A 26,800-nucleotide genomic window follows, 5' to 3' on the forward strand; every position below is an offset into this window, starting at 1 on the left:
GAATTGAATGGATAAGAAACATAGGTACTCTTGTAGCTAAAATAACTCCAGTATTATAATTATTAACATAATATACAGCAGGTTAAAAGAGGATTTTAAATTTGTAATTAATTCTGGGAGCAATTTACAGGACTTAAAGTACATACACAAAATTTAAAAACTCACATTTGTGAAATGTGATTATTTGTGATTTTCTTAAAATAAAAAAGTACTAAACTATCATTCATTCTTTTAAAAGTTACACACTGGAGAAATAAGAATAACTTCTTTGCTGTATTAGAGCTGTTTTGTTTGCAATGGCAGACACCGAACTTGGGCTAATTCTATTAAAAAATAAATAAATTATTGGCTTACGTAACCAAACTGATGAAAGGGCAGGGATATTGCTAGACCAAGGATTCATATGCCTTCTCTCTCCTTCTCTCCTTCAGCTCTCCTTCTCTCCCCCTGTCCCTAGTCTCTGCTTCTCACTGCCTACTGATTTCGTTTTCCCGCTGGCTACTTGCTTTTTCCATGTAGTAGGAAACCTGGCCACAAGCAGTCTGGGATTATAACCTCATGGGCCTCCCAATCAGAAAGGAAAAAGAGAGGTACTCTTCTCTCCATCTTTAGTTAGAGAAATCCCAGGGAAGGACTCTGATTGGCTAGCTTGGCTCATGTGCCCATCCCTGACTAAGCACTAGCTTGGTGCTATTAAGTGGCCCAACCTAGGTCACATGCCCACTGAGAGCACCATAAGGGAATGGAGGAAAGCAAACAATAGCCATTATGTTTACAAATAGCTTCTTAAATTGTTTCTTAAAAGTCAGTCATAATCTGAAACCATTTTGAATGGGCTATTTACCCACACACAATTTTGTAACATTGTGCACTGGTCATTTGGAGTTATGCACATCTTCCAAATATTCATACATTTCATTATACAATTAAAAAATCATATCTGTTAATATCTTCTTGGAGCTTGTCAGAAAAGACTTTAAGTATCCCCCTTAAGGGGAAATTTTCTTGTTACAAGCAGGTATTCAAGAGCCACATAAGAATATAAAATACTCTAAATTGCACTTGAAAGCTCAGATTTTATCACTGGCAAAAAATACTGTTGGTAGTCTTCCTTAAAGTGACAGGCCCACTTTGTTCATTTTCAATACAATGCCTGCCAAAAATCCAAGTTTGAATAACTATAGTTTGTCTGTCACTCTTTCAAGTAAAAATTTTTCCAGAAAAAAGCAGCTACTTAAGCTGGCAACTCAATCATACAAGTGCTTTTCTCGAGATAACCATCATATTTCACTTCACAGCAAAGTCCTTTCTGTATACTTCCCATTTTGTTACACAGAATATTAAAAAGACATGTCCTCAAGATTCAAGATTTAACAAAATAAATAAGGTTTATTGTTTCACCACAGACATTTTTAAGTTAAACTGGAATTTTTTACTGTGAGTGCACAGCAGTGGAGAAAACAAGGATCACTAGTACAGTTTGGCACCACTGCCTTGATTTGTGCTAAGGCACCTGAGCAGTTTTACTCTCAGTGCAAATGTCAACACAGTGAAAAAGACAAAACATTAGCATTATTTTTTAAAATACCATTGACTTTCTGGACCCCCTAGAAGGATCTCTGGGACAACCAGGGTCACAGCCATACTTTGAGAACCACTGTACCACCAGGCTGTCTACCCCACTGGACTATAAGCTCCTCAAGGGCAGAAATCAAGTCTTATTCATTGTTATATTTTCAGGGCACAGACTTAGCACATAATGGGTGTTCAATAAATACAAATTCATTGACTACAGATAGTGGCATCCTTACCATATTACTGGGTACATCAATTACCTGAGTAATTTCTAATGGGGAGTAAAAAGATCCAGGAAGGTACATTATCAGAGAGCAGAGTGATGAAGGGCTATGGGTGGTTTTTTAAATAAAATTGAGGATTCAAAGAAGAGATGAGAATAACAAGAATGAGTTAACTCAGAATGAAGAGACTTGAGGAGCCATCCTTTCTAAAATGGTAGGAATAAAAGAAAAAAAGGAGGGCAAAGGGAATAGAATGTGTGATCCAAGTGAAAGCCCAGAGACTCCCAATGCCCAGGAGACAAGGGCTAGATTCCGTAATATCAGGGTCAAGTGGACGCCTAGAAGCTCAGTGTCAACTTGAAGTTAAGTAAAATGGACCTGCAACTCCAACAGGCCCCTTCTCTATGGAACCCAAGGGTTAACAAGGAGAGGTCTACATGACAAAAGAGGGATCAACCACAGAGAAATAATCATAAAGGGCTGAGGATAAGGGAAAAACACATGCACTAAACAGAGGAATGTCATCTATAACTGCTTGAAAGTATCTGTTGAACACTTTAAATCCACATCTAATTACGAAATAAATTATTTCCTCGCTGCCTCTACTGGATATATAAAATTATTCCCTCAAGTTCTCACACACTGAATTGGATCTTATGTGCTCATAAAAACTGGTCAGAGTAGAAGAGACAGAACAACAAAAGAAAAAATGAGGAAAGGCAGTAAACCCAAGATGCAAATCTTCTAAGTAAAACACTGTTTCATTTTGATCTCCAAGTGATGAAATACAGCCTACTCAAGAAGGTAATAGCACATGCCAGCTGAAAAAAACCCCCAACTCTCCTACAGTACCTTACATTGTGGCTACTCTGATTAAACTGAGCTAGCTCCCTTAATAAACAACAACCTTCTCCCCTACCACCCACACCCCACACCAAAACAGCCTACCTTACTAACATGAAGACGGCTGTTTGAACCACGAACTGGAGGCAGATTGTCTTCCATTGCTGAAAATGTTTCAGTTTCATGAAAATGTACGTTATTTTCTTCTTTTTTAATTTCTGATACCCAACTCTGAGAAGAAGGGAGAAAAAAGAAGGTAAAAACACAGTTTGAAATAATTAACCAGGCGTTAGAAAGGACTATACATCATCATAGTTTCCTAAGGGTCAACTTTTTAGGTGACAATTTGATCATGCCATTCTCTCTATCTGGAATGCCCTTCCTACTATTTTATTTTAATTGTGGTAAAATACACATAACAAAATTTACCATTTTAACCATTTTTAAGTGTACAGTTCAGTATGTATATTCATATGTTGTTGTCCTTCCTACTTTTATTTATCTTGCAAGATCTTACTCATCATCTCTTCCAGCAAGCTTTCCCTGAACTTTCTGGTTGGGTTAAAAGTGTTCCTCTTCCACGTATTAGCATAAAGATTTAAAATCATCTATTTATTGTTCATGTCTCTCACCATACTGTAAGTTCCTTGAGAGCAGAGCCTATGTGTTAATCTCACCTTTGTGATTCAAGAATGTGGCACAGTGTCTGGCATATAATAGGTTCACAATAATGTTTATTAAACTCAACTGTCACAGGTTCCAGGAAAAATTGAGTAAGAGATTTCTTTATTATCTGTGAAATTCTATTATTTATTATTCAGTGAATCTATAGTGATGATCTAATATTTGTCAGACACTTAGAATAGGCACTGGGATATAGCAATAAACTGTATTATCCGTCCTATCTGTACAGGAGGCAGGGAGGATGAAAAGGGGGCACGAAGGAGAAACAGGAGGAGAAAAAGAAAAACATAAGGGAAGAAAGGTAAAAGAAAAGAGGAGGAGTTATAGAGGAAGAAAAAGGATAAGAGAGAATGGTGACGAGGGAGAAGAGGTAAGGAGAGGATGAAAGAAAGGGAGATGAGAAGGAGACTAACTCAGGAAGTGACTGGGAAAGAACACACAACGGGGGAAAAAGCAGGCTCTGCAGCTAAAACTGAAAACAAAGCCAAAGAACTCTGGACATACACTGCTACTTTAACTTGTAGATTAATTACCAGACTTTCAAATGCAAGTCAATAAAATGGTAAAATGAGAAAGCTGAAAGTTTAAAAAAAACTCAGCATTCTGAGTCAGAGAATACATACATCTCAAAATTGTTTTCAAATGTATTATTCACCTCAGTAAAATATGCTGAATAAAATAAAGTAAAACAGAACAAAATGTTTCTCCAGAGTCTGTTTAAAAACATTATTTCTTAAGCAAAATGAAACCACAAAAGAACTCTGAGAAAATACAGGTAAATCTGGTAGAGAGAAAGCTTTCCCAAGTATAAAAGAAAGAAAAGATCATAAAGGACAAAATCAAGAGGTGTGATTACATTAAATTTTTCTAAATGAATAAACATGAAAAACACCACATACAAAGTTTTAAAGGCAAATAACAAACTGAAGAAAAATGTAGAATATATAGGACAGAATTCTTACAAATAAATAAGAAACACATTAATAGAAAAATCAATAAAGGGACATCTCCTGGTTCTGATGGAGTAATAGAGGCTGGATTTACCCTCCTGCCTAAACTCTAGAAAACCGGATAAAACATATGAAACAATGGTTTTCAAACAGTGGACAATAGGTAGCACAGGACAATGATCCTTGAAAGAAGGGAAACAAATGTGGTAAGCCCTGCATCTGCCCCACCTTACTGCCTGGAATTTCCCGGCTACAGCATATGCAAAGGAAACTCAACCAGCTCTGTGGTCCTGCTGAATTCAGAAGAACAGAGTTCAGGTTTGGGAAGGCCAAGATTGCAAAGATTTGGGGCACAAAATATCCAAGAGGAGAGAGCTAGGCAGAGAGCTCTGAAGATAACCTGAATAACCCTATATCTATCAAAGAAATTGAATTCATAGTTAAAACCTTTCTATAAAGAAAACTTGAGGCCAGGATGGCATTAATGGTGAATTCTAGAAAACATTTAAGGAAGAAATAATACCAATTATACACAAATTCTTCTAGAAAATAGAACAGGAGAGAACACTTCCCAATTCATTCTTCTTTTTTTTGTGTGTGTGTGAGGAAGATTAGCCCTGAGCTAATGTCGTTGTCAGTCCCCCTCTTTTTGCTGAGGAAGATTGGCCCTGGGCTAACATACACGCCCATCTTCCTTTACTTTATATGGGAGACCATCACAGCATAGCTTGACAAGTGGTGCATCAGTCTGTGCCGGTGATCTGAACTTGCAAACCCTGGGCCGCCGAAGCGGAGCACGTCAACTTAACCGCTATGCCACCAGGCCGGCCCCCCAACAAATTCTATGAGGCCAGCATTACTCTGCTACCAAAACCAGACAATGATATTACAAGAAAACTACAGACTGATATCTCTCATGATCATAGACACAAAAATCATTCACAAAATTTTAGCAAATTAAATCCAGCAATATATAAAAAAAGATACATCATGACCAAGTAGGGTTTATCCTGGGATGCAGGGTTGGTATAACATCAAAAACAGTGTACATAATTTACCTATTTAACCGACAATAAAGAAAATCTTATATTTCTCTCAATAAATGCAGGAAAAGCATTCCATAAAATTTGATACCCATTCACGACAAAAATTCTCATCAAACAAGGAATAGAAGGGACCTTCCTCAACCTGATAAAGGGTCATCTATACACAATCTAAAGCTACCATTACACTTAATGGTGAAAGGCTGAATGATTTACCTCTAATATTAGGAATAAGACAAGGATATCTGCTCTCACCACTTCTATTCAACATTCTACTAGAGGTCCAAGCCAGTGCAAGAAGGCAAGTAAAAGAAATAAAACGCAGCCAGACTGGAAAAGGAGAAGTAAATCTCTTGTTATTCACAGATGACATGATCCTGCATATAGAAAATCCAAAGAATCAACAAAAAACTACTAGAACTAACTTGTGAATTTAACAAGATCACAAGACACAAAGTCACTATTAAAAGATCAATTAGATAACTATAAACCTGCAATGTACAAATTAAAATTAAAATTCCACTGATATGAGGTATCTAGATTAGTCAAACTTAGAGAAACAGAAAGTAGAACAGTGGTTGCCAGGGGCTGATAGGCAGGGGAAGTGGAGAGTTGTTATTTAATGGGCACAGAGTTTCAGCTCTGCAGGATGAAAAAGCTCTGGAGATTGGTTGCACAACAACATGAATATACTTAACACTAACAAACTGTACACTTAAAAATGGTTAAGATGGTAAATCTTATGTGATATGCATTTTACCAGACCAAAAAATAATAAAAATTCATAACCAGAGTGACTTAGAATGAAGAAAAAACTAAAATTAAAAAACATTAACTTTTGGGGCCGGCCTGGTGGCGGAGCAGTTAAGTGTGCGCACTCTGCTTCGGCGGCCCGGCGTTCACAAGTTCAGATCCTAGGTGCGCACCAACGCACTGCTTGTCAAGCCATGCTGTGGCACTGTCCCATATAAAGTAGAGAAAGATGGGCACAGATGTTAGCCCAGGGCCAATCTTCTTCAGCAAAAAGAGGAGGATTGGCAACAGATGTTAGCTCAGGGCTAATCTTCCTCACACACACACACACAAAAATTAACTTTTACGATAGCATAAAATATATGAAATACTTAGGAATAAATTTAACAAAAAATATGCAAGCACTATACACTGAAAACTATAAGACACTGTCACAAAAAATTGAAGAAGATTTAAATGAACAGACAAATAAAATAGATGATGTGAATGGATCAGAAATTTCAATATTGTTAAGATGTCAGTTCTTCCAAAATTGATCCACAAATCCAACACAAACCAAATCCAAATACAAGCAAGTTATTTTGCAAAAATTGGTAAGCAAAGGACCTAGAATAGCCAAAACAACTTTGAAAAAGAAGAACAAAGATGGAGGACTTAGACTATTTGATTTCAAGACTTACTGTAATCAAGACAATGATGGGGGCTGGCCCCATGGCTTAGCGGTTAAGTGCGAGCGCTCCGCTACTGGCGGCCCGGGTTCGGATCCTGGGTGCACACCCAAGCACCGCTTGTCCAGCCATGCTGAGGCAGCGTCCCACATACAGCAACTAGAAGGAGGTGCAACTATGACATACAACTATCTACTGGGGCTTTGGGGAGAAAAAGCGAAAAAAGGAGGAGGATTGGCAATAGATGTTAGCTCAGGGTCGGTCTTCCTCAGCAAAAAAGAGGAGGATTGGCATGGATGTTAGCTCAGGGCTGATCTTCTTCACACACACAAAAAAGACAATGAGGTACTGGAGTAAAGATAGACATTTAGATTAACGAAACAGAATGGAGAGAGTCCAGAAATAGACCCACACATACATGGTCAATTGATTTTTGACAATGGTACCAAGAAGTTCAATGGAGAAATGATCATCTTTCATTAAAGAGTGTTTGAACACTTGGATATCCATATTGTGTATGTGTGTGTATCCAAAAATTAAAACAGATCATAGACCTAAATTTAAGAGTTAAAACTATAAACTTTTTAGAAGAATCATAGGAGAAAATGTAGGGATCTTGGGTTAGACAAAGACTTCTTAAATAGGACACAAAAGCGTAAACTATAAAAGAAAAATTGATTTCATCAAAATGAAAAACTTTTGCTCTTCCAAAGACACTGTTAAAAAAATGAAGAGTGACATCAGCATCATGGCAGAGTGAGCTTTCCCGTGAACTCTTCCCCCAATAAGATACAACAAAAGGGTCAATCATAGAGCAACAAGGGACACTCAAATAGCACAAAGGGACATCAGAAAGACCCACACTGCCACACATCTGAGTGGATGTACTGGGGTCCCTGGAGGAAGTGGGGAGAGGTAAGGAGAAATCCTCTCCCTCCCCACTAGATCGGCAACTCCAGTTGCGTGGCTCCCAGGGAGGGGGGAGGTGTGGCCCTCTGCGGGGAAACCATAGCTCTTCGGGCTCTCTCAGCCAGTGGGAAACTCTCACAGAGAGGACTCAGAACTGCTGCAAGGGTGCCATCAACATCTGAGCACTCCAGGAGGGCAGATAACGAGGGGCAAGCGAGAAGCCCCCCACCAGGGACCCACCAGGCAAAAGAGAGATCCCCTCCCCCCCACATGCGGGACACTGCAGCTTAGCCAACCAGTCAGAGCAGCCAGGGCAGAGTGAGGGCAGCCCGCAGTGGCGGAGCAGCCGAGGTGGAGTACAGGGTGCACAGATTACACAGCCGGTGACCCCTACACAGTGACAGCAGGTGGAAACTGCAGCCAGATGTTTGGAGGATGAAGAAAAACAAAGCCAATACAGCAACCACGATGCAAAAGTACATTAAATCACCAGACCAGAAGGAAAATAACAAGCACCCAGAAATCAACCCCGAAGGCACAGAAATTCATAATCTAAATGACAGAGAATTCAAAATAGCTATCATAAAAAAGCTCAAAGAAATACAAGAAAACACAGATAAACAATTCAACGAGATGAGGAGTTTCTTCACAAAAGAGATTGAAATCATAAAGAAAAACCAATCAGTATTGATGGAGATGAAGAACACAATGGAGGAGATAAAGGAGAATATGGAATCTTAAAAGAACAGAGCTGACAATATGGAGGAAAGAATTAGCATTATAGAGGATAGGAATACAGATAGGCTCCAGGTGGAGGAGGAGAGAGGACTAAGACTACAAAGAAATGAAGAAAGTCTCCAAGAAATATCCGACTCAATTAGGAAACGTAACATAAGAATTATAGGTATTCCTGAGGGAGAAGAGAGGGAAAGTGGAACAGAGAGCCTATTCAAGGAAATAATAGCTGAGAACTTCCCAAATCTGGGGAAGGAGCAGGAAACACCAGTAAGTGAAGCCAATAGGTCACCTAAATATGTCAACAGGCCGAGGCCCACTCCAAGTCATATAGCAGTAAAGCTGGCAAAAGTCAGTGATAAAGAAACAATATTAAGGGCAACTAGACAAAAACAAAAATAACGTACAAAGGAACTCCCATCAGGCTCTCAGCGGATTTCTCAACAGAAATTTTTACAGGCTAGGAGAGACTGGAATGATATATTCAAAATACTGAAAAACAAAAACTTTCAGCCAAGAATACTCTATCCAGCAAAAATATCCTTCAAATATGATGGAGAAATAATAACTTTCCCAGATAAACAAAAGCTAAGAGAGTTCATGGCCACGAGATCCCCACTATAATTAATGCTCAAGAAGGCCCTTAGGCCTGAAAAAAAGAAGAGAAAGGGAATACAAAGCTTGGAGCAAGGAGAAAAATAGGTAGACAAAATCAGAAAAATAGCAGATCTTTACTGGAATAGGTTAGCAACCAATTAAATACCAAAATCAAAGATCAAAGGAAGGAATTCACCAAAAAAAAATATAACCTCATCACTTTAAACACACACCCACAACACAAGATAGAATAAGTTGTGACAAGAATAACTTAGAAGGGGAAGAGGAAAGAGGTCGAATTGACTTAGTATAAGGAAATAAGAGGCCATCAGATAATGGACTATCTCATACACAAGATTTTTTATACAAACCTCAAGGTAACCACTAAATAAATAACCAGAACAAAATCACATATGATAAATCAAGAGAAAACTAAAAGAGTCATAAGACAGAACAACCAAACTGAATTGGCAGTCTGAAACACATGGGACAAGAAACAAAGGAAATCCAAAAGAACTGGAAAATAAGTGATAAAACAGCAACATTAAGCCCTCATATATCAATAATTAATCTAAAGGTAAATGGATTGAACTCTCCAATCAAAAGACACAGAGTGGCAGATGGATTAAAAAGCAAGACCCAACAATATGCTGCCTCCAGGAAACACATTTGAGCTCTAAAGACAAACACAGGCTCAGAGTGAAAGGATGGAAGACAATACTCCAAGCTAATGGCAAACAAAAGAAAGCAGGTGTTGTCATACTCATATCAGACAAAGTAGACTTTAAGAGAGACAAAGAGGGGCAACATATAATAATAAAAGGGACATTCCACCAAGAAGACATATCAATTATAAATATACATGCACCCAACATAGGAGCACCAAAGTACATAAAGCAACTATTAACAAATCTAAAAGGAAATGTTAACAACAACACAATAATAGTAGGGGATCTTAATACTCCACTTACATCAATGGATAGATCATCCAGACAAAAAGTCAATAAGAAACAGTGGGCTTAAAAGAAAAACTGGATGAGATGGACCTAGTAGACATAAACAGAGCACTCCATCCAAAAACAGCTGACTACACATTCTTCTCAAGCACGCATGGAACATTCTCAAGGATAGACCATATGTTGGGAAACAAGACAAGCCTCAATAAATGTAAGAAGATTGAAGTCATAACAAGCATCTTTTCAGACCATAATGCTATGAAACTGGAAATCAACCACAAGAAAAAAACTGGGAAAGTCACAAAGATGTGGAGATTAAATAACATGCTACTGAACAACCAATGGATCATTGATGAAATTAAAGGAGAAATCACAAAATATCTGAAAACAAACAAAAATGAAAATACACCACACCAACTCATATGCAATGCAGCAAAAGCGGTCCTGAGAGGGAAATGCATAGCAATACATGCCCAGCTCAACAAACAAGAAAAAGCCCAAATATGCAACCTTAAATTACACCTAACAGAACTAGAAACAGAAGAACAAAGCCCAAAATCAGCAGAAGGAGAGAAATAATAAAAATTAGAGCAGAAATAAATGAAATTGAGCCCCAAAAAAACAGTAAAAAGGATTAGTGAAACAAAGAGTTGGCTCTTTGAGAAGATAAACAAAATTGACAGACCCTTAGCCAGACTTACTAAGAAAAAAAGAGAAAAGGCTCAAATAAATAAAATTAGAAACTAAAGAGGAGAAATTACAACAGATACCACAGAAATACAAAGGATTATAAGAGAATACTATGAGAAACTATATGCCAACAAATTGGACAATCTAGAAGAAATGGATAAATTCTTAGACTCATACAACCTCCTCAAACTGAACCAAGAAGAAATAGAGAATCTGAATAGACCAATCACAAGTAAAGAGATTAAAACAGTAATCAAAAACCTCCCAAAAAATAAAAGTCCAGGACCAGATTGCTTCTCCGGTGAATTTTACCAAACATTCAAAGAAGATTTAAAACCCATCCTTCTCAAACTATTCCAAAAAACAGAGGAAGATGGAACACTTCCTAACTCATTCTACAAGGCCAACATCACGCTGATACCAAAGCCAGACAAAGACAATACAAAAAAGGAAAATTACAGGCCAACATCGCTGATGAACATAGATGCAAAAATCCTCAACAAAATATTGGCAAACCAAATACAGCAATACATTAAAAAGATCATACACCATGATCAAGTGGGATTTATACCAGGGACACAGGGATGGTTCAACATCCGCAAATCAATCAACGTGATACACCACATCAACAAAACGAGGAATAAAAACCACATGGTCATCTCAATAAATGCAGAGAAGGCATTTGAGAAGATCCAACATCCATTTATGACAAAAACTCTCAACAAAATGGGTATAGAAGGAAAGTACCTCAACATAATAAAGGCTATTTATGACAAATCCATAGCCAACATCATACTCAATGGGGAAAGTCCGAAAGCCATTCCTGTAAGAACAGGAACGAGACAAGGCTGCCCACTCTCACCACTCTTATTCAACATAGTACTAGAGGTTTCAGCCAGAGCAATTAGGCAATAAAAAAGAATAAAAGGAATCCAAATAGGCAACCAAGAAGTGAAACTCTCACTATTTGCAGATGACATGATTTTGCATATAGAAAACCCTAAAGAATCCATTGGAAAACTATTAGAAATAATCAACAACTACAGCAAAGTCACAGGGTACAAAATCAACCTACAAAAATCAGTTGCATTTCTGTATGCTAATAAGGAACTAACAGAAAGAGAGCTCAAAATGATAATACCATTTACAATTGCATCAAAAAGAATAAAATATCTAGGAATAAATCTTACCAAGGAGGTAAAAGACCTATACAATGAAAACTAGAAGACGTTATTGAAAGAAATCGACAATGACATAGAGAAATGGAAAGATATCCCATGCACATGGATTAGAAGAATAAACATAGTTAAAATGTCTATATTACCTAAAGCAATCTACAGAGTCAATGCAATCCCAATCAGAATCCCAATGACATTCTTCATGGAAATAGAAAAAAGAATCCTAAAATTCACATGGGGAAACAAAAGACCCCGAATACCTAAAGCAATCCTAAGAAAAAAGAACAAAGCTGGAGGCATCACAATCCCTGACTTCAAAACATACTACAAAGCACTTGTAATCAAAACAGCATGGTACTGGTACAAAATCAGACACACAGATCAATGCAACAGAATTGAAAGCCCATAAATAAAACAAAAATAAAAAATTTTCGACAAAGGAGCTAAGAACATACAATGAAGAAAGGAAAGTCTCTTCAATAAATGGTGCTGGGAAAACTGGACAGGCACATGCAGAAGAATGAAAGTAGACCATCTGCTATCACCATTCACAAAAATTAACTCACTGGACCAAAGACCTGAAGGCAAGACCTAAAACTATAAAACTCATAGAAGAAAATACAGGTGACACACTATTTGACATTGGTCATACAGGAATCTTTTCAAATGCCATGCCTACTCAAACTAGAGAAACTAAAGAAAAAATAAGCAAGTGGGACTTCATCAGATTAAAGAGCTTCTACAAGACACATGAAACGAGGATCAAAATGAATAGACAACCCACCAGCTGTGAGAAAATATTTGCAAAACATATATCTGACAAGGGGTTAATCTCCATAATACATAAAGAACTCACACAACTGAACAACAACAACAAAAACAACCCAATCAAAAAATGGGCAGAGGAAATGAACAGACACTTCTCCAAAGAAGATATACAGATGGCCAATAGGCACATGAAAAGATGTTCAACATCACTAATCATCAGGGAAATGCAAATCAAAACAACACTAAGATATCACCTCATGCCCGTGAGAATGGCTATAATCACCAAGACAAAAAACAACAAATGTTGGAGAGGATGTGGAGAAACAGGAACCCTCATACACAGCTGGTGGGAATGCAAACTGGTGCAGCCTCTATGGGAAATGGTATGGAAAGTCCTCAAAGAATTAAAAATAGAAATACCCTATGATCCAGCTATCCTACTACTGGGAATCTATCCAACAAACCTGAAACCAACAATGCAAAGAGGCTTATGCACCCCTATGTTCATTGCAGCATTATTCACTATAGCCAAGAAGTGGAAGCAACCCAAGTGTCCCCCGACTGATGATTGGATCAAGAAGATGTGGTGTATATATATACAATGGAATACTACTCAGCCATAAAAAAGACAAAATTGTCACATTTGCAACAACATGGATGGACCTGGAGGGTATTATGTTAAGTGAAATAAGCCAGAAAGAGAAAGACACACACTGTATGATCTCACTCATATGTGGAATATAAACCAACACATGGACAGAGAAAACTGTATTGTGGTTACCAGGGGCAAAGGGGATAGGTGGTGGGCACAATGGGTGAAAGGAGACATGTATATGGTGACTGACAAACAAAAATGTACAACAAAAATTTCACAATGTTATAAACTATTAAGACATCAATTAAAAAAAAAAACAAAAGGCAAGCCACAGAATATCAGAAAATATTTGCAAAAGATGTATCTAAACAGGGGCCAGCCCAGTGGCGCAAGCAGTTAAGTGCGTGCACTCTGCTGAGGAGGCCTGGGGTTCGCCGGTTCAGATCCCGGGCGTGCACCGACGCACTGCCTGGCAGGCCATGCTGTGGCGGCATCCCATATAAAGTGGAGGAAGGTGGGCACAGACGTTAGCTGCCAGTCTTCCTCAGCGAAGATTGGCAGATGTTAGCACAGGGCTTATTTCCTCACAAAAAAAAAAAAAAAAAAGATGTATCTAATGAAAGACACATATTTTGCAACTCAGTAAGAACACAAACAATCCTATTTTTTCAAATGGGCAAAGGATTTGAAGATCCTTCACAAAAGAAGATATACAGATGGCAAATAAGCACATGAGAAGGCATTCAACATCATTAGTCATTAGAGAAACGGAAATTAAAACCACAATGAGATACCACTACATACCTAATAGAACAGCTAAAATTAACAAAACTGACAATACTAAGTGCTGACCAGGGTGTGGAGCAACTGGAACTTTTATCCATTACCGGCAGGATTGCCACTTTGGAAAACATTTTGGCATCTGTTCATCAACTGGTAAGTGGATAAACAATTTGTGAGATAGCCATACGATTTAATACTACTCAGCAGAGAAAGGAAATGAACTACGGACATGCAATAACATAGATGAATCTCAAAAGCATTATGCTAAGTGAAAGAAGCCAGACACAAAAGACAACATACTGTATGATTATATGAAAGTCTACTAAAGGCAAATCTATAACTATAGAAAGTAGTTCAGTGGTTGCCAGGGGCCAGGGTGTGGGGTCGGCATTGACTGCAAAGAGGCACAAGGAAACTTTTATGGATAACAGAAATGTTTTATAGCATACACATTCGTCAAAACTAAGTGAAATGTGTACCATAAAATTGCTAATTTTTATTGAATGTAAATTCAATAAATAAAGCTGATTAAAAGAAATCCGTAGAGACACAAATAGGCCATTAACAAAAGAAGAAATTTAAGTGACAGACAGATGAAAAAATTTAACTTTGCTAGTAATCAAACAATACATTATCATTTTTTCAATTATTTAGTTAATTAAAAAATGATTACAGTATCCAGTGAAGAGTACCTGAAATGGGCATTCTTATACACTGCTGGTGGGAGATAACAAACGTACAACTTTTCTGAAAACATGGAAATGTTTAACAATATTCAGATTCTTTGATCAAGCAATTTGAATTCTAATAATTTATCCCAAGGAAATAACTAGGGTGATACAAAAAAAAATTATAAACAAACATGTTCGTATAGCACTATTTATAGGAGCTAATTGAATTATGTTTCTTTCGTAGGATAGAATAGTATTCAGCCATTTAAAATACACAGACGTGTGTGTGTGTGTACTTTACAATATTCCCCTGGGTGTAAGAAGCAAGCAATACTACCTAAGTAATTACCACTAAAAGCCCTTTACTGACAAAAAAGAAGCCTAGGATATCGGAGAAATGAAGCAGACATATACACAATGTGACAATGTCACAAAAACTGGTGTTACTCCATACCTTTATATCAGCATCAATTTTTTCCCATTCTTCTGCTGTAAAACTGGATGCTGTCGCTGCAGGTTTCTCTTTCCTTAAAGCTCTACTTTCAGGAGCCAAGCTTCCAAGGCGCTTTTCACAAAATTCTGTAAGTTCAGGATAATATCCTTCCTCACCAGACCTTTAAAAAAATTCAGAATTTTAGAGCTATCACTTTATTTAGAGATCATCTAGACCAGTGATTGGCAAGCTGAGTTCCATGGAGCTCAGGGGTTCTGCAGAGGTTCAAGGACTGCCTGTGCACAAGGTGAAGGCTGGGCTGCTGGCTTCCCACTCACCTTCCTCAACCAGCGCAACCTCCATTTTTATCTGTTAATCTCCGAAGTGATGCAGTGATGGAAAAAAAGGAGCTCCAAAGACATCAATTTCCATCATACACTTTAAAAGTTGAATAAACAGCATTTTCTCTCCTCTTTAACACACACGTTCATTTTGTACATAAGGTAATTTTAAACTTAAAATGGAAATTCAATACTAGAGACAGGCAGAAAGTGAGACTTTGGACTTCCTTTCTAAGGAGGAGTTCACGATTTTTTTTTTTCCAAAGGAATAGAAAGAAAATGGCAGAGGCATAATATAGAACAATATGCCTCTAAATTCAACCACTCAAGGAACAGAATTCCTTCCTTAGAGACTTAAATGGAGACATCTGTTCTTTTTAGTTTTTTTAAGGAAAATCAATCTTCTCCCCTTCTCTTGTAAGTGTGTCTACTCTTAAATTTTTAGAAAAATTGAAATAAATCCCATTTTCAAATTAAATTTTAAAAAATAATCGTAAGTCAATGCAATATAATTTAATCAGGCTAATGATAGAATTTCTTAGAACCAACATTATCACTGTAGCTTTCAAACCCTTCCATCCCATGAACTTCTCATTTTCTTTATCAGTCCTTGACCAAATATAAACGAAAATGTCCTATACTGCTGAGAAACACAAAAGGGAAAACAATATGATGTGATGTTTCATCTCTCCATCGTAGAAATGATGAAGTTAGTACATCAACTCTGGCTGGGGACAAGCAGGGATGCTTGGGGAGGGCAGGAGGCTGAAGGTGAAGAGAGAGAAAAAGGAAAGGACACAGTGATGAGGGCCAGAGGGAAGAAAATACAGAACTACCATCGAGCAGAAGGAATACTACCAATGTCCTGGAAAGGAGCAGTTCACGCTCCACAGGTGCTTCTGCAATAGTAGGCTACTCTCCAAATGAAAATTCCTCAAGAAATCCAAAATAGTGGCATAGGCTGGTATGCCCCAGGGCAGTGTTTCTTGTAGTGCGTTCCCTTTACCACCTGCATGTCAATCAGCCAGCGTGCTTGCTAAAATCACAGGTTTCTGGGCCCTCCTCCAGATTTCCTGAAGTGGAATCTCTGGGAATGGGACCCTCAAATTTGCATTTTTAACAACCATAGTTGATGTATGTTCGAGTTTGCCAATCACGGCCATGGGGCTCTTACCCAGAGAAGGCCCTGATTTCCCGCCTTCTGGTCCTACCTCCTAGCCTCCCCACCATCCTCCGCGTGACCAGCTCCCAGTGAGTCACCCACATTTGTTGGCAGACAGTATAAAGAGGGAGAGTGTCAAAAACTTTATCAGCATAGGCTGCTGAGCTAACCTTACCTCCTAATGGCTGCTTTACCTTTTCCTAATAAAGCTACTTTATCTTTTCCTAGAAAATGCGGAAGAAGCAAGAAAAATGTCCTCTTGGATAGTAATTAGCCTAAGTCTCATGCTGGAAGCAGACCTAGCCAGAACCCTCCAAACTAGCCACAGGATCAAAACCACTATTCTGGAACTTAACATGGACAAAAACAACAATCTCAATATTTGAAAATTTGCTCCAAATTTGCTATTTGTAATGTAGTTTTGACCTTTAGAAATCAATAACAATATAATTAACATTGACACACCAAAACATGAAATGATTTTTAAATGCTTACCTAAGCACACAAAGAATTTTTTCCAAGTGTTTAACATCTGAACATTTTTCAATATATTTGAAATCCAAATGTTCAACAGGAATTTTAAATGTTTTTGTTGTTCCAAAGCCCCACAATGATGGATAATCTTTGGCAGTCATGGCTGAAATATAGTATAGGAAAAGTTATTAATCTTATATATACATAAATAAGATGGTGTGTTTCTTCCAAAGAGGAAGGCTACTCATTTTAAATTCTCTCTCCTTGATAATAACAGTTAACATTCATAGAGCTAAATTACTATGTACCACACATGGATTATTTTGCTTAATCTTCACTTAAGCAAAGATGGACTACAATGACAAAGCAGTTTTTGATGCTGTAGAAGAGGGAAAAAAACTTTTCCTCTACCCATTTAGATTCAGTACCTAAGGCCTGTGAATTAAACTGGCAAAAGACAGATTAACAGGAGAAAAAGTTTATTTTATATGCACATGGGAGCTTCACAGAAAAGTGAAAACCCAAAGAAACTGTTAGGCTGGGAATCTACATATCATTTTAACAAAGGGTGATAAACTGTAAAGTGATTAGAAAAGAAAAACCGGTTTTGGCTTCTAGGAGAAGGTAAATATATGAGAGAAACTAATGGAAGATAAGGGTTCTTTTAGTAAGATTTGTTTATGCAGACTCATCTCAGTGCTGACTGTCCATCTACTATGATAAGAGTTGATCTCTTCCTCCTAATACGGGAGAGGGGAGGAGGGGACACCTTCATAAAAGGAAATTTATGCCCTGCTTTTAGGCAGAAACAGGGAGGGCAGAGAGTTCTTCCTGTGTCTGCTGTTTCTTAATTGCCTTCAGCTCAAAATAATTCTTATGCCAAATGGCCTATTTGGGGGTGGCATATTCTGATCGCCTTTAGTGCTCAAACTGCTTTTTAAGATATTTTTTAATGTTAATTTGAATGACCTTCTTCTACTTCAGTTGTATGTTAACATCCCAATCATCCTTTGTGATTCAGCACATAAATCACATCCTTTCTGTAACTCTCCTTAGCATCACCCTCTTCCCATGCCCTGCCTCCTACTCCCATCCACGAACAGCTCCCAGATCTGTGTTCCAATGGCACTCTGTACATAGCTCTCTCATAGCATATAGCACATATTCTAACTATGTTTCTTTGTCTTCCCTTCTAGATCGTGAGAGATATTACTTTATTCATCTTCATATATTCAGGAATAACATAATAAGTAGTACCTTATACCCCTTAAGTAACACTTGCTGAATTGAATCCGGAATAAGGCGGCCTTGGACAGTTTCACTCCAATGATACGCTGCTAATGATGATGATAATAATAACAGCAACAAATAAATAATTCTTCATGTGTGCTGGGCACCACTGTCAGTACTCTACATATATTACCTCATTTAATCCTTCAACTACTGTATCAGGTAGGTTTTATTTTAAGTAAACAGCAGTAATAACAGTTAACATTTATGGGGCTAAATTACTATGTGCCATGAATTATCTCATTCTTCAAAACCACTCTCATGAAGGATATTAATAATTACCCTCACTTTACAGATGAGGAAGTTGACGTTTCAAGTATGTAAACCACTCAAGGTCATATAGCTATTAAGTAGCAAACTGAGGATTTGAATCTCAGTAAGCAATTACAGAGACTACATACTTATCATATCCGTGCTTTTCAAACTGCAGGTGGCAACCCATGAAACCAATTTAGTGAGTTGCAATCAGCATTTTTTTTTTTTTTATGAGGAAGATCAGCCCTGAGCTAACATCCATGCTAATCCTCCTCTTTTTGCTGAGGAATACCGCCTCTGAGCTAACATCTATTGCCAATCCTCCTCCTTTTTTTCCCCCAAAGTCCCAGTAGGTAGTTGTATGTCTTAGTTGCACATCCTTCTAGTTGCTGTATGTGGGACGCAGCCTCAGCATGGCAGGAGAAGTGGTGCGTGAGTGCGCGCCAGGATCCGAACCCGGGCTGCCAGTAGCAGAGCGTGAGCACTTAACCGCTAAGCCACGGGGCCGGTCACGGGGCCGGGCCAACATTGTTTTATAATGAGATAAAATAACAAAACAATCAGACTACCTGACACATACCATTAAAGCAAATATTTTTTGTAAAAATTTTTATTCACATCTACGTAAATAAAAATTATATATGTGTGTACATAAATGCACATGTTGCAAAGAAAAATATATTTCTTATTGTGAGTTATTGTCAGTTCTTAAAAAATCACTGCCCTAAAACATATTGGGTGATAAATTTTAAAAGAAGTAGCAGCAATGGGTCTAATTCATTAGAGGTATTTCCTTCAGCATGCCTGCTCTCTTGGATTTTGGTCTTATACGAGACCTCTGCAGAGCTTCTCCTCCATATTCCTGCAGGCTTTGACTTGAGGATAGGATCCAGATGACAGCTTTTGGATGAGATCCAGCTGAGAAATGAGAGTGAGGCTTTCACACCACACAGGCAGGGCCTAGTAGGATGAATGTCTCCCATCACAAGGATAGCTTTAAGGGTAGAAGTTACAGGAAAGCAAGATGAAGATCTTTTAAATTATTGCTGCTGCCCAGAATAGAATGGGTTGCCTTAGGAGAATCTTTCCAAAGAGCTGGAGGATCTTTGATGGGAGAGATTTAAGCATCTAATGGGATTAAAATAGATTACCTCGAATTGAACGTTTCTTGCAACCCCTGAGATTTTATGATTTGAATAAAATATAGTGAAAAACATTTGAAATGGCAGAAGCATCCCCTACCTAATCAAACGAGTTTAACTCTGAACACTGTTTTAACATTTCTCTGAGAATTCCTTTTGAAAACTACGATTTTTTTTTTTGGTAGGATACACATTCTCAAGAACACTAAACGTTAATTCTCAAGTTCCAAAAAACAAATCATACAATATTTTATTTGCTCTCTTTAGAACTCTTCCACATCTGTTTGTAATTTCTTTGTCTCTGACCAAAGGAAAACATTTGGTCCTAGTTGGATTTTTATTTCTTCTCCATCATCCTGATCCACACCCATTTCCCATATTTCCTAATCAGTTTATCAGTAATACCTTCAAGGTAAACTGCTATGGATTAGTAACACGGAAACCAGTTTGCTTCCATCTAGGCACGTTCTTTCCAGCATCCACAAGGCCAAGCGCCCCCTGCAGCCGGAGACCGAAAGGACATGTCATCCTCCAGCCGTAGCAACGGTTTCTATGTACAGCTCTGCCCGAGAGGGCGGCGGGGTCAGGTACTGGCCGGGATCCGGGAGCTCTAGAGCAAACCCCCAACCGTCAGGGGGCACTTCAGGACCCTATGAAATTGCTCCCCACTCCCGGGCTTTGGTCACCAGGACTGGTCGCCGCTGGCGGACCGCAGGAACCCCCTGGGGTCGCGACTCCGTCCCAACATCAGCCACACTCAGCCGCGAGAAGCAAAGGGCCCCAGTTCGCCTCCCACGACCGAGAAGGTTGTCTATCCCACCATACGCTCCCTCCCACTCGAGTCCGACGGTGCACCTGCTCTGCCTTTCCCTCCGGCTCCCTGGAGGAGAGACTGCGACAGGGAGATGTAACTTACTTCTGGCCACCTGGTTCTCAGAGCCCGCGCTGTGCGGAGGACACCCCCCGCCGCACACCTCACCAGCTGCCCCGCAGAGAGGGGCGGAGTCGCCCTCCTGCGCGCCCAGGGGCGTGCGATGGACGCCGGGGGCGGGGCTTAGGCCCTCCGCGGTCTCATTGGCTAGTCCTGGACCTGCCTTCCCGCTGATTGGCCTTACAGGCCCCAGCTTCACCCGGGCAGAGGACCATTAAGGGAGAAGTAAGAGCAGAAGTTGGCGAGTTCCCCTTCCTCTCCTTTGCTTTTCAATTCGTTTTAGATTGAGTTAAAACGCTTTAATTGTTCTGGATTGTTGTACTACCTGCAAGGTAAATTGATAACTACTTCTACTTAACTATAGAAACATATTAAACGTTCAGGATAGCTACATTGCGACCTAGATTTACTTAACCCCTCCCCCTTATACAAAAGAGTAAACGACAGGCAAGATTCCCTCTTCTCTTTCACGCAGTCAACCTTTTCTGAGTGCTGGTTATGAGTCAGACACTGTACTGGGCGCTGGGATACAAAGGAGAATAAGACATAATACAATTCAGATGAGTAAAACAGTAGAGATCATTTGTGAGGAACTGTATTTCAGTTTTATTATTTCAGACTAGTTAAAATAAACATAAAGCATCTCATACAGTGCTTGGCACATAATAGTTCAATAAATGTATTTCTCTTCCCCCTTTGCACTTAAATTACAGAGCTCCAGTCTTTGAGCAGGCACTAATAGTGATAAAAATTCTAGTGCTCAAAATATGACTAATTATATTTACATTATTTCTATTGCCAGTGCTAGAGATCGTTAAATTTGCATGTTTATAGACACAGATTCAAACTTTAGAGTAATCCTTAGGTTGCTTTACTATATTGTCATGGGGAATGGCATCACACGTGGCTCTGTAATGTCACTTCACACCTCATTCCAGCCAGCAAACTTCCCTCAAAATTATGTGCTAAGTGTAAAACACTCAGCCTAGTGTAACTTCACATCATTTTACTTCCAGCATAGGAAGAAATCCTTTAAATGCTTGGGGAAATGGTTGTAAATCCACATGCTCTGTATTTTTCTTTTCACTCACACTTAATGTTTTCTTCTGGTTATAATTATGTACATAAACATTTACGCTTAATAAACAAGCAGGATAAAAAGCAACTTGAAGGAAAGAGACTATGAAGACAAATGAAAATTATCACTATCGTCTTGCTTGGAGATAAGACATTGCATCCAAGAAACAAGGGGAGATTTTATGTGTGTGTGAATCATATATACACAAAGAAATCAGATCAATCAAAGAAAACCTAAGCTCTTAGAAATACAAAAATATTATGTATTGGGGAAAAGAAAACCCCAATAGAGGGACTAGAAAGTAAAGTTAAAAAAGTCTTCTGCAGAGCAGAGCAAAGAAAAAAAACAAAACGGAACAAAAGAAGAGAAAGTTAGGTCAATGAAATCTAATACTAAATTTTAAAAAAAGATGTAGAGAAAAGAGAAAATTGAGGATAGGAAGTTATTAAATAATTCAAGAAAATTTCCCAGAATTGAAGAACTTTAGTTTCCAGATTGAAAGTCCCACCAGGTGACCAAAACAGTGGAAGAAAACAGACCCATAGCAAGGCACACACCGCAAAGATTTCAGTACACTGCTCAAGAAAATTCTAAGTTGCCAGAGAGAAATGGTTACATACAAAGGATTAGAAATAAGAATGGTAATAAAATACCTAGGAATAAACTTAACTAAAGAGGTGAAAGATCTGTACACAGAAAACTATAAAACATTGCTGAAAGAAATTGAAGAAGACACAAAGAAATGGAAAAGATATTCCGTGCTCTTGGATTGGAAGAATTAACAGAGTTAAGATGTCCATAATTCCTAAAGCAATCTATAGATTCAATGCAATCCCTATCAAAGTTCCAACAACATTTTTCACAGAAATAGAACAAAGAATCCTAAAATTTATATGGAACAACAAAAGACCCCGAATAGCTAAAGGAATCCTGAGAAAAAAGAACAAAGCTGGAGGTATCACACTCCCCGATTTCAAAATATACTACAAAGCTATAGTAAACAAAACAGCATGGTACTGGCACAAAAACAGACACACAGATCAATGGAATAGAATCGAAAGCCCAGAAATAAACCCACACATCTATGGACAGCTAATCTTTGACAAAGGAGCCAAGAACGAACAATGGAGAAAAGAAAGTCTCTTCAACAAATGGTGTTGAGAAAACTGGATAGCCACATGCAAAGTAGACCTTTACCTTACACCATACACAAAAATTAAATCCAAATGGATTAAAGACTTGAATGTAAGACCTGAAACTATGAAACTTCTAGAAGAAAACATAGGCAGTACGCTCTTCGACATCGGACTTAGCAACATATTTTCAAGCACCATGTCTGACCGGGAAAGAGAAACAACAGAAAAAATAAACAAATGGGACTACATCAAACTAAAGAGCTTCTGCACAGCAAAGGAAACCATCAACAAAACGAAAAGACAACCTAACAATTGGGAGAAGATATTTGCAAACCATACATCTGATAAGGGCTTAATCTCCAAAATATATAAAGAACTCATGCATCTCAACAACAAAGAAACTAACAACCCAATTAAAAAATGGGCAAAAGACCTGAACAGACATTTCTCCAAAGAAGATATACAGATGGCCAACAGACACATGAAAAGATGTTCAAAATCATTAACTATCAGGGAAATGCAAATCAAAACTACAATGAGATATCACCTCACGCCCGTCAGAATGGCTATAATTAACAAGACAGGAAACAACATGTGTTGGAGAGGATGTGGAGAGAAGGGAACTCTCATACACTGCTGGTGGGAGTGCAAACTGGTGCAGCCACTATGGAAAACAGTATGGAGATTCCTCAAAAAATCAAGGATAGAACTACCATATGATCCAGCTATTCCACTGCTGGGTATTTATCCAAAGAACTTGAAAACACCAATGTGTAAAGATACATGCACCCCTGTGTTCATGGCAGCGTTATTCACAACAGCCAAGACTTGGAAGCAACCTAAGTGCCCATCAAGGGACGAATAGATAAAGAAGATGTGGTATATATACACAATGGAATACTACTCAGCCATAAGAAATGATGAAATCCAGCCATTTGTGACAACATGGATGGACATTGAGGGTATTGTGCAAAATGAAATAAGTCAGAGGGAGAAGGCCAAATACCGTATGATTTCCTTCATTAAGTAGTAGATAATAACAACAATAAACAAACACATAGAGACAGAGATTGGATTGGTGGTTACCAGAGGGGAAGGGGGGAGGGGGGAGGGCGAAAGGGATAATTCGGCACATGTGTGTGGTGATGAGTTGTAATTAGTATTTGGGTGATGAACATGATGTAAACCATGCAAAAATAGAAGTATAATGATGTACACCTGAAATTTATACAATGTTATAAACCAATGTTACTGCAATAAACAAAAAATTTTAAAAAAAAAGAAATAAGTGGTTTTGGACTTCTCAACAATAATACTGGAAGCTAGAAGACAATAAAGCAATCTTTCAAAATTCTGATGCTGGTGAAGAACACCAGAAAAGGTCATTTCAGGCAGAGAAAACCATGGGAAAAGGCACAGGCAAGAAAGAAATAAGGTCTATTACCTGCTTCAGGAACTGCAAACATCTCCTTAGAACCAAAGAATTAAGTGAGAGGTGGTCGAAGTGGTGACAGCAGTAGGAAAGGAGTCAGATTATCAAGGACCAAATGTACTATTCCCAGTAGTTTTGATTTTATCAAAATGGGCAGCCGCTGAGGATTTTCAGCAGGACAGTGACATGAAATTGGTATTTTAGAAAAGACAAGCTGAGGAGTATGGAGGTGTTATGAGAGGTTCGGGGATTCAATCGGAGACGTAAAAGACACTTTCCACTCCAAACAAATGGACTGGAGGTATATTTTATTATATAGAGGATAATAAAGGTGACAGTCTGCAAACAGATCCAAATAGGTCAAATATTAAGAGGGGAAAAAACATCAGCCCGACTGGAAAGGGAAAACACCCACATCGGCTGAAGAGAAATGACACAAATCAACCAGAAAGAGAAACACCAGGTTAACCGAAAAGAGAACACATCAAATCAATTACTTCATATCAAATCAATTACTTCACATCAAATCAGTTACTCACAACATCCACGCCCCACTGCCAGGAGAGCCCTGTCAATCGACGTGGCTGGGCAAGGATCACACGTCCTGGGCAAGGTGTCCCTTCCACAGGTGGAACTCTCTCTCGGGCTCAGTTTCCAGCAGTTTTTATACCATCAGTAATTTTCAGAGTAAGCAATTACAGAGTTTGCAGAGCAAGCATTTAGTGTTCCCATGCACAAAATGGTTATCAGTGGCGTACGTGCACTGAGCCCCCTGGCTAACGTCCCAGCCCAGTAGTTGTGTACGTGCATTGTTCTCTTTGGTTATCGTCCCAGCCCGGCATAGATGGCCAGTCCATCCCGTGCTACGACGCTCCAAGAGCCTTGAAATGTTACAACCTGCAACTCCCTCCGTGAGAGAAGGGCCAGTTCCCACCACGCAGAAAGCAGCTTTTATATTTCTTTTTGTGCTGGTGGCTGTAGGTCAATGGAGTGGCCAAACATGGCTGTACTCATGTCAAGACAGGAGGTCAGTAAGGCTGGTAGCTGGGAGACTAATCCTAAAGCCAATATAATCATGTGTGGAAAATGGTAATACTTACCCTAATGATAATAATAATAGTTAACACGTATTAGGCTAAGAGAGTTTTTATGGAGAATTTCACTTTATTTTGCAACAAACCTTTTAAGTAGGTGCTATTATTTCACGCCATTCTTACAAGTGAGGAAATGAACCGTGGTAAAGTCACACTGCCAGCTAACAACGGACACTGTGGGTGGACCCAAAGCCTTTTGCCAGTCTGTACTGTTTACTGAGCTCCTAAGTACTAACCAATCCATCAGTAAATCCTGTTAGCTCAACTTCAAAACCCATCTCACAGCGAGCGATGTCTCACTCCCTCCACAGCTACCACTCTGGCCCAGACACATTATTGTTTGTCTGAACTATTACAGGTGGCCCCTAACTGGCCTCCCCACCATCACCTGTCCCTATGTTGTCATTCTCATAGAACAGTTCAAATAATCTTTTAAGTCTTAAACTATGTCACTCTCCTGCTTACTCCCATCACAAGGCCCTAAGTGAGCTGGCCTCTGTCCACCTCAAAGTTTGAGTCACATGGGCTTCACTCTGAAGTGGGAACAAGGCAAGCTTACTTTCCACCTCAGAGCCTTTACACTGGCTGTTCCCCCTATTTCGGGAATGCTTCTTCCCCTGGTCTTCCTATGGCAAGTTTCTTCCCACCCTGCTTCCCTCTGCTCAAATAACCACTCTCTCTTGACTAATTTTCTACACAGAAGTTATTCTAGGAGGAGCAGGGATGTGTATGTTATTTGTATTCGTGAGGAGGCAACTTGTTTTTACATCTTCTCAGTTTACACTTCCTCACCTTATATATTTTATTCTTCCTTAGGACTGGTCATTTCTGATTTTCTCTACTATTTTCGAATTTTTCATAACTTCAGTCTCTGAAGACAGCTTCAGAGTCTCAAAGCACTGTACAGACCATCACGAATTCCTCCACTTTGATAATGAAGCTGAAGTAAAAAAAAATGGCTGGCCAGTCATTGAGTAGCAGGGCTGGATCTGAACCAATTTCCATGCTTTTCTCAGACATGCATGTCCATAATCTTCGGTGAGCAGTTTAATAGGGGACAAGTTATAAGTTAATTTCAAGCTCAGATTTACTGATTTTTATATTTATAGAGCACTATTCAAGAGAAGCTTTTTAAAACAATTTTATATATATTTTTTCATTTTTTTTTCTTAAAACTGTCCAGATAGGCAAGAGGTAAAATTACTTCCATTTTATAGATGAAGGGGACACAAAGAGGTAAGTGACTGACTAAAACAGTGGTCTTGAGTTCCAGTGGTAATACTTTTTCCATTAAACCACGGTATAGTTAACCAAATAACAATGTTGTATTTAACTACTGATAGGCAAAAGACCTATGACGAAAGTAGAAGTTAAGAGAAACAACGTTATCCAGTGAGTTGGGGTTTGTTT

At 38.7% G+C, this 26,800-nt stretch overlaps 1 protein-coding gene across 1 annotated transcript in view; it reads right to left on the reverse strand.

Moving 5' to 3' along the window:
- SPAG1 (sperm associated antigen 1) overlaps positions 1–20,706 on the reverse strand; it is a 77,701-nt gene extending 56,995 nt beyond the window's left edge. The window contains exons 1-4 of the mRNA XM_087447580.1: positions 20,636–20,706; positions 17,054–17,195; positions 15,077–15,236; positions 2,748–2,873 (exon numbers count right to left, since the gene is read on the reverse strand). Coding sequence (XP_087303706.1) covers positions 2,748–2,873; positions 15,077–15,236; positions 17,054–17,193 — 426 coding nt within the window. The 5' untranslated portion in view covers positions 17,194–17,195; positions 20,636–20,706. The remainder of the gene's footprint in view (positions 1–2,747; positions 2,874–15,076; positions 15,237–17,053; positions 17,196–20,635) is intronic.
- Between the last annotated feature and the right edge of the window lie 6,094 nt (positions 20,707–26,800).

The sequence above is a fragment of the Ceratotherium simum genome, chromosome 23 (assembly GCF_057802395.1).
Source record: "Ceratotherium simum simum isolate JZ-2026a chromosome 23, ASM5780239v1, whole genome shotgun sequence".
Lineage (NCBI taxonomy): Eukaryota > Metazoa > Chordata > Mammalia > Perissodactyla > Rhinocerotidae > Ceratotherium > Ceratotherium simum.